At 36.4% G+C, this 10,026-nt stretch overlaps 2 gene segments (V, D, J or C); both read left to right on the top strand.

Annotated features, from left to right (window-relative positions):
- The first annotated feature begins 1,741 nt into the window (after window positions 1–1,741).
- Window positions 1,742–2,585, top strand: LOC121656245. The segment is given in 2 exon segments: window positions 1,742–1,979; window positions 2,171–2,585. Coding segments are annotated over 2 exon segments (357 nt in total).
- Window positions 2,586–8,675: 6,090 nt separating this feature from the next.
- Window positions 8,676–9,354, top strand: LOC121656224. The segment is given in 2 exon segments: window positions 8,676–8,782; window positions 8,974–9,354. Coding segments are annotated over 2 exon segments (360 nt in total).
- Window positions 9,355–10,026: the final 672 nt, after the last annotated feature.

The raw sequence follows: 10,026 nt of genomic DNA on the forward strand, positions 1-10,026 counted from the left end.
CACTGTTAGCGGCTCCCAATATGGAGAAACCCTTCAAACTGGATATAGATGCCAGTGCTGTAGGGGCTGGCGCTGTGCTCCTCCAGTCTAGTAACGATGGGATTGATCACCCTGTCTGTTATTTCTCCCGTAAGTTCAGCCGACACCAGTTGCATTATTCCACCATCGAGAAGGAAACGCTGTCGTTACTTCTGGCGCTACAATACTTCAATGTATATGTGGGATCCTCTCCTGTGCCCATTCAGGTATTTACAGACCACAATCCGTTAACCTTTCTAAGTCGTATGTATAACCATAATCAGAGATTGATGCGATGGGCACTCATTCTGCAGGAATACGACCTGGAGATTAGGCATAAAAAGGGGGTGGATAACCTTTTCGCGGATGCCTTATCTCGTCTTTAGGACTGTTTGTGACTGTATGTGTGTTCTTGATGGTTTAACCTGTGTTTCTGTATTGCAAGCTGGAGATGTGTTTGGAGAATCTGTGGCCAGATTTTAAGGGAGGGGGTGTTACGGCCCCTGGCCTTTTTGGATTGGCCTCCGGCCTGTCACTCCAGACCTGGATATGCAAATGCTGCTGGGCCAGTGCTGCCTCGGGATTGGCTGTGGACTAGAAGCTGCAGTTCCTCCCCTCCGCCTCACCGATTGGTCACTACTGCTCCCGCTCATCCCAGCTGGAAACCATTGAGTGATGCTTCGCCCTTAAATAGGAGGACCTGTCATTATTCATGGCGGCTGTGTCACTAGGACACAGTTCGCCTCCTGTTGGGTTCTCTGTGTGGTTTGTGAAGAGTTTAACATTTGAGTGGTTCTTTGAGCTGTTTGTATAGTTTGTGTGTCTGAGGACACTTGGTTTCTCTTTGAACCTTAGGTATTCTGACTGGACTGTTCAACAGACGGAATGCTTATCGATTGCTTAAATAGAATGATTGTCAGGGAGTTTGCTCGTTAGGAGAAACTCCCCACCCTTTGTTATTTAGGATCGTTTGTTTAGTTATATTGAATTTTGTTTGACTCTAGTTTCTTGTTTAAGTTTCCTTTGTGTTTTTGTGTAAGCGAGTTATAATTTGCCGCCGGTTAGCGTGTGTTTTCCTTTATAGGACACCTTTTGTTTATTATCGTTATATTTTACCTGAAAAGGACATTTTAAGTTTTGTACATATTGAACATTTTGTAAATAAATTATTGTTATTTTTAAACTTGAAACCGGCTTGTTGTGTTACTCAACCCCTTCCACCCCCAGACCAGAAGGGGTCCGTAACAACAAGTTTTAGTTCTGTAGACGTCACCGTCAGGTCTGCCTCTCATTGCTTTTCACCTATTAACTTTGAGTTATGAGCTAATTAGAAAAGGAAATGGTGGCATTATATAAAAATGAGGGATATATTTATTTTCTGTTTGATATTTATCTTTTTCTTATCAATTCATTGCCATGACAACTCCGTGTCCTGTACTGTGTGCAGCTCATTAAAACAGTTTTACATAAATCCTCCTCAATGACACTGAAAAGGACAGAAGTGCCTGCTGCAGAGACTTGATATTAAACACAAACTGACTTCATTTGATCAAAGTTTACAACACAAACAGTTACCAAAAACTTTGTGTAACATGTTTACCTAAACCCCAAGTTTTATCTGCAGACAAATATCAGATCTTCCTCTCAGTGTGTGTCACCTCTGAGCTGTAAGTAAGAAACTGTTCACAAAAAAAAAAAAAAAAAAAAACTCTTTTTATACCTAAATTCATTCTGTATTTGCTGAGACGTCAACATGATGAATAAGAATTTGGATTCATTCATTTCTGCAGCTGAGTGACTGTGTGTGTTTGCATATGTGTCCTGCCTCTCTGCTCCCAGCTGTTAAGAGGTCAGTGTTGATCAGTGGCTGTTCAGACCTTTCAGAGACACTGAACACACCAGCAGCACAATAATGATGTCACTGACTCTACTGCTGACCACCCTGGGGCTCCTTGTTCAGGGTGAGACTCTCTTGTGAAAACTTTGCTTCGGGATGCAACCAGGTTCACCACAATGATGTTCTGCTGTGATGGAGAAACACTGAAACAAGCAGCTTTCACCTTCTTCCATCTATTCTCCACCTTAAAGAAAAATCTTTCTTCATCTTTCTCAAAGCTGGATTTGTCTCAGTAACTCTTCTACTGTTTTCCAGGTTCATCAGGAGAAATCATCCTGACTCAGACTCCTGGATCTCAGTCTGTTGTTCCAGGACAGACTGTCTCCATCAGATGTAAAACCAGTACAAGTGTTGGCAGCTGGCTTCACTGGTACCTTCAGAAACCAGGAGAAGCTCCTAAACTCCTGATATATACAGCTTCAAGTCGTCAGTCTGGAATTCCAAGTCGTTTTAGTGGAAGTGGATCTGGTTCTGATTACACTCTGACCATCAGTGGAGTTCAGACTGAAGATTCAGGAGTTTATTACTGTCAGCAGGGTTACTACACACCGTTCACACAGTGATACAACGTCGTACAAAAACCTCCCTCAGCTGGAGAGGAACTGATCTCAACCAACAGCTGCACTGAGACTAAAACAGGAGAAGAACTGAGACTAAAGTGCAGATTTTTCTTTTACAGTAAAAAAAAAAACAAGCTTATTTAAATAATATCTCACTAGATAATAGAATTTAATCGTCATACAAATATCAATTAGAAAAGTTTCATTTCATTCGTTTGATTTAATTTCATATATAACAACAACACAGTCATATATGATTTTAAATTACTGAGACTAAATTAAAAGTTTAATATGAAAGTAATATTTAATGTACTATTTAAAAATGTGAAAATATATTAAAATACTATTTTCTTTGTATTGCTGAAAACCTGAATTTTTTTAAGAATATAGAGAGAAAAGGTTTTTTATCTGATGATTTTTTTATATTAATAGTAATAATTATATTAAGCTTACATCAAAATATTTTATTGTTTTCAATAAATTTACATTAACAAGTAAACATTTAATTTTGCCTAAAAATCTATGTATTTATATATTTTACTTGATTATGTAAAAAAAAAACAAGTTTATCTTTCCATGTAACAACTAAAATTGTGGTTTAATCGTAGTTTTGTTTGATCTAATCCAGTGTCTATTCCCTTTTAATTAAGATCAATAAGTCACATTTATACGAACAAACATGGAAAAAATTATTTGATGAACAGACATTTATTATCATAGATCATTAAAAGAATTAAAGATTGGAACAAAGCAGTAAAAATTGTTTTTGGATATCTTATAATCATATCTACATGTTGAAAGAACCAAAAAATCTATTTGATATAAAAATCTTTATTTTATAGAAACACAGATGAACAGAGAAACTAAGAATTTGAAAAAAGCTTTCAAAAAGAGAAAGAAACAAAAGACAGTCAGAGCAGTGACAGAGTGAAAACATGTGAGCGTTTCAGTAAGTCAGGTCAGTACTGGGAACACTGGTCTCTCCTCAGTGTCTCTGAGAGTGGAGTCTGGGAGCCCTGGGTGGCCTCACAGGTCACAGAGCCCACCTTCCTCCACTGGTCTGCAGAGAGCCTCAGGGTGCTGCTCCAGCTGTAGTGGCGTAAGAGATACCACTTCATCAAAGATCAGTGAGTTTTCACACAGTGTGAAAGCACCACACTAAACCTCCCTGCATCACATGAAGAGAAACTTACTAACAGCTCTAGATCGACATTAATTTTTGTCCTTTATTGTGACCACATCAACATCGTGATCATTATTTATGTTCATAATATTCTTTTCACTAATTTTCTTTCTGATCCAATACCACTTCAAATGCAAGCCAGTATCATTGATGCTGATCCGATAAAAAAAACTTTATAGAGAAGCTTAATGTCTTCAGAAAATCTCTTTCAAAGAATACTTTGTTACTCAAAAAAATATGCTAAAATAAATAAAAAAATGCAACAATAATTACATGTTTGTCAACACATACATATTACATATGAACTGACGATTTTTCTTTTATTAAATTAAGTTTTATGAAATAATATCTTACAAAGATGATTTATTTAGATCTGACAAACATGAGTGAGAAAAGTTTGGTTTTAATTATTTTATTTTACTGCATAAAGAACAACACAAACAAAATCTTAAAATTGCTGAGAGAAAATGAAAAGTTTAATGTGAAATGATTCCCTGAACCACCGTTTTCAAGCATGATATTATATTAACAACTATTTAATATTTTTGAGATACAGCAAACCTGAAGAAATATACATAAGATCATAATCATCTCTACATGTTGTAAGATCTGAAAAATCTGTTTGATATAAAAATCTTTATTGTGTAGAAACACAGTTGAACAGACAAAATAAGAATTAGAAAACAGCTTTGAGGACAGGCCACAATGATTCAGCCTGCAGCAGTGACAGATGATCTGGGAGGAACCGTCACCATCAGATGTAAAACCAGTTACAGAGTAGATGAAGGAAATGACCTCTCCTGGTACCAACAGAAACCTGGTGCAGTACCTAAACTACTTATTTATGATGCTACCTATCTAGCATCATAAATTCCGAGTCGTTTTTCAGGCAGTGGATCAAACACAGATTTCACTTTTACCATCAGTAGAGTTCAGGCTGAAGATGCAGCAGTTTATTACTGTATGGGGGAATTCTACATCAACAACCAGTACTCGTTCACACAGTGAAAACCAGTCGTACAAAAACTTCAGACAGATTGTGGAACAGAAACTAAAAAACTGCTGCAGCTTTGACAGAAATAGCAGGTTATGCAAAAATGTTTCTTATCATCAGTATTTATGGGTAATTTATTTAATCTTTTTTTAAAGTTATATAAGTTTTTTAAATTTATAATACCTTCATTCCTGCATTCACTCAGTTTGTGTAAACATTGGAAATGTGAAGCATCTGCACCTACAGGCTCTACCGTACAACAGAGACACGCCCAGATATAATAAATCACTTTATCATTCAATAAGATGATTGCTGGCTGATTAGATTTGATGGACGTCAGGTTAATGGAAAAAGTTCAGCTTTGACATTATGTAAGGAAATATAGTACCAGTTAAACCATTGGACACACACCCATTACATATGATGGGTAAGTGTGTCCAGACTTTTTGCTTGTGTATTTTTAAGTCATTAAACATAATTTTACTTAAAACTTCAAATTTTTAAAGTGATAGTTTTTAATTTTGTTGTTCAAGTAAGATGAAGATATCTGTTAAGAATGAGACTATATTACTGAAACATTGGAATGAATGTTAGTAGGTCATTAAATGCTCTTTCCATAGTTTTAAATGGTCATTATGAATACATCAAATATTAAAAACACCTTCTTCCGTCTAGTATTATTAAGGCTGTTTTTGAAGAATAATATTGTGGAAGACCAGATCAGATCAGAGGGTTAGTGATGAACAGGATATTTATAAATCTTCAAGAATTATTAGAACAACTGTTATTGTAAAATAAACAAGTAAAAATGTCCTCTTAAACTTTCCTAAATGATAAATAAATGGTTGTCTCTGCTCTGAGAGGATCTGTCAGCTTCATATATAAAACCAGTGAGGATGTTTATGGCTCAAATGCTTTAAGCTGATATCAACAGAAATATGGAGAAAATCCTGAAGTACTCATGTATGTGGGTAAACAGAAATCAGGGTTTTACAGCGGATCAAACTCCAACTTTGACCATCAGTGGAGTTCAGACTTACAGTCTTCATGAAATCAACAGTCACAACCTCTTCACACAGAAACACCTACAGAACAAAAACTTCCCTCAGTCACACTGAACAGAGTCTGAATGGACAAGATTAATTCCAGCATGCACCCATAATAAAGATTTGAGATGAGAAGTGTCTTTTCATTCATTTATATTCTGTTATGGTCCAATATTTTTATTCTATTTTCTGAAAAGAAAATCCAGTTTTCAGCCTGTGACAAACAATAATGTCTGATCATGACCTTTGACCTCAGCATTGATTGTTTCCTGAATGCATTTTCTCCAACTCAATCAGTTGTTCCTAAAGTTTTTGGTTTTTTCTCAAACTAAATGATCAAAAATTTTACTTTAGTGACAAACTCATTGATACAACATGGCTGAAAAAAAAACATTCACCACTCAGATGTTAAAAATCAGTATAATCCACACTTCTATAAGAAATGTTGCATCCATATATGATATAAAATACAAAATTCCTAAACAATAACATGCAGTAACTCATCACATGACTGAAAACCTTTCAAGATACACCAGAAATCAGATTTGATCCACCCTTGAAAACTGTCCAAGGAGTCTGTCTAGGATCCTTCACCAGTAGCTGTGGAGCCTTTAATCATGTAATCTGATCTTCCTCAGCAGATAGACGTCCAGTTTCAGCTTTTTTTTACTTTGCCAAATTCCTCTAACTTGGAGCCATTTCTATCTTCTTATCCAAGTTTAATTCAAAGAACATTTTAATTCAGCAGGAAAAACCAAACGTTTGTTTTAATGAAGACGTCTTTATTGCATTGAAACAACCAGAGAAGCACTGATCAGAATCATCTGATACAACTGGAGAGAAAGAAAAATACTGATGTGCTAACAGTTTATATATACATATATATACTGTATATATGTTTATATCCATCAGCAATAATATAAAAACAGTAAATATCAAAGCAGAGTAAGATCAGAGTAATAAGGTAATTCAGTTATGACATCAGTTAGAAATTCTATACCCAGAATGTTTGTTATTATATTTAAAAATGAGTGATGTTCTCATCAGTGACGATTAAACATGACGACATGTAGAGGACAGCTGCAGCTGAGTGACTGTGTGTGTTTGCATATGTGTCCTGCCTCTCTGCTCCCAGCTGTTAAGAGGTCAGTGTTGATCAGTGGCTGTTCAGACCTTTCAGAGACACTGAACACACCAGCAGCACAATGATGATGTCACTGACTCTACTGCTGACCACCCTGGGGCTCCTTGTTCAGGGTGAGACTCTCTTGTGAAAACTTTGCTTCAGGATGCAACCAGGTTCACCACAATGATGTTCTGCTGTGATGGAGAAACACTGAAACAAGCAGCTTTCACCTTCTTCCATCTATTCTCCATCTTAAAGAAAAATCTTTCTTCATCTTTCTCAAAGCTGGATTTGTCTCAGTAACTCTTCTACTGTTTTCCAGGTTCATCAGGAGAAATCAGTCTGACTCAGACTCCTGGATCTCAGTCTGTTGTTCCAGGACAGACTGTCTCCATCACATGTAAAACCAGTACAAGTGTTGGCAACTGTCTTCACTGGTACCTTCAGAAACCAGGAGAAGTTCCTAAACTCCTGATTCGTTATGCTACAACTCTTCACTCTGGAATTCCGAGTCGTTTTAGTGGAAGTGGATCTGGTTCTGACTACACTCTGACCATCAGTGGAGTTCATGCTGAAGATTCAGGAGCTTATTACTGTCAGCAGTGTAACAGCTACCCGTTCACACAGTGATACAACGTCGTACAAAAACCTCCCTCAGCTGGAGAGGAACTGATCTGAACCAACAGCTGCACTGAAACTAAACTGAAGCTTTCTTTTTTATTATTATTTCATTTTAACAAATTCAGTTTTATGAAATTATATCCCACAAATATTATAGATTTAAAACTTCAGACAAACATCTGTTAAAACAATGGATTTATTTGACTTTATTTCACAGAGAACAACAAGACAGTCATACATCATTTTAAATTACTGAGATAGAATAAAAAGCTTGACGTGAAAATATTTTTTTACATACTGTTTTAAAAACATTAAATTATATTTAGATTTTTTTTTTGTGTGTGTGTTGCAGCAAACCCTAACTCTACCAGGAAATATACAGAAAATATGTTTTCTCTGAAGAATTTTTATATTAATAGTAATACTTATGTCAAACTTACATGATGATATTTATGTGTTTTCACTAAATTAACATTAATAAGGGTACTATTTTTTTAATGTATATATATTTTGCTCTATTATGTAAATTAAGAAATTTAAATTTTCCCATACAACAACAAAAACTATTGTTTTCTCTCGTTTTAAAAAAATAATCCAGCCTTTATTCCCTTTTAAATACAATGAATAAGTCACATTTATATGAACAAAAATGAAAAACAGTTGACCTGATGAACAGATATTTATTATCATAGAATAATAAAACAGTATTTAAACACTGGAACAAAGCAATAAGAACCTTTTTTGAATATCTCATATTCATCTCTACATGTTGTAACTAAGAACTGAAAAATCTGTTTGATATAAAAATCTTTATTGTGTAGAAACACAGTTGAACAGACAAAATAAGAATTAGAAAACAGCTTTGAGGAAAAGAAAGAAATGAAATAAAGAGTCAAAGATCAGTGACAGAGTAAAAACATGTGAGAGTTCCAGTATATCAGGTCAGTACTGGGAACACTGGTCTCTCCTCAGTGTCTCTGAGAGTGGAGTCTGGGAGCCCTGGGTGGCCTCACAGGTCACAGAGCCCACATTCCTCCACTGGTCTGCAGAGAGCCTCAGGGTGCTGCTCCAGCTGTGCAGAGTTTTCTGTATTCTCTGATAAAGCACATGGAGGTATGTGAATAAATATTTTCATAATCTTCATGACTCGTAGAGGACGGCTGCAGCTGAGTGACTGTGTGTGTTTGCATATGTGTCCTGCCTCTCTGCTCCCAGCTGTTAAGAGGTCAGTGTTGATCAGTGGCTGTTCAGACCTTTCAGAGACACTGAACACACCAGCAGCACAATGATGATGTCACTGACTCTACTGCTGACCACCCTGGGGCTCCTTGTTCAGGGTGAGACTCTCTTGTGAAAACTTTGCTTCAGGATGCAACCAGGTTCACCACAATGATGTTCTGCTGTGATGGAGAAACACTGAAACAAGCAGCTTTCACCTTCTTCCATCTATTCTCCATCTTAAAGAAAAATCTTTCTTCATCTTTCTCAAAGCTGGATTTGTCTCAGTAACTCTTCTACTGTTTTCCAGGTTCATCAGGAGAAATCATCCTGACTCAGACTCCTGGATCTCAGTCTGTTGTTCCAGGACAGACTGTCTCCATCAAATGTAAAACCAGTACAAGTGTTAGCACCAGCCGGCTTCACTGGTATCTTCAGAAACCAGGAGAAGCTCCTAAACTTCTTATTTATCAAGCTACAACTCTTCAGTCAGGATATCCGAGGCGTTTTAGTGGAAGTGGATCTGGTTCTGACTTTACTCTGACCATCAGTGGAGTTCAGGTCGAAGATTCAGGAGTTTATTACTGTCAGCAGGGTCACAGCTTGTTCACACAGTGATACAACGTCGTACAAAAACCTCCCTCAGCTGGAGAGGAACTGATCTGAACCAACAGCTGCACTGAAACTAGAACAACAGAGCTTTCACTAAATAGTCCTGTTTAAAAAATATTCTTAACAAATCAAATCTCATTGACTATTTTTATAAAATGTTTTTCCTTTAAATCATGTTAAAAACAACATGTAACTCTGTAGAATAATTTAATTTAAATACTGAAACATTTTAATATGTAAAACAATTTTGTTGATCAAAGAAGATCTAAATTTAATTTCAAATATTAATTACAGTAGTTTGGTGATATGACTACAGAGAAAATGAGTATATATATTCTATATAGAGTCTCTATATATTTTCTTTCTATCCATCCATCTGAAATGAAGCCAACGAAATAATGAATCTTTTTAATGTTTTTGTTTCTGTATCCTCAGAGTCTAAAATCCAGGCTCCAGGGACTCAGACTCTGTCACCAACAGCTGGAAGACCAGTCATGATGCTTTTCTCTGGAGCAGCAAACACTTTTTAGTGTGGTATCAACAGAAAGATGGACAAACTCCTGAGCTCCTCATTTCCTCTGCTAGCAGCAGAGCATCAGGGATTCCAGGTCGTTTTACAGGCAGTGGATCAAACTCTTACTTCACTCTGACCATCAGTGGAGTTCAGGCTGAAGATGCTGCATTTGTTTCTGTAAAGGGGAATATGATGTAGAAGATTATTAAGAGTTCACACTGAAAACCAGTCGTTCAG

This window comes from Melanotaenia boesemani, chromosome 17 (assembly GCF_017639745.1).
Source record: "Melanotaenia boesemani isolate fMelBoe1 chromosome 17, fMelBoe1.pri, whole genome shotgun sequence".
Lineage (NCBI taxonomy): Eukaryota > Metazoa > Chordata > Actinopteri > Atheriniformes > Melanotaeniidae > Melanotaenia > Melanotaenia boesemani.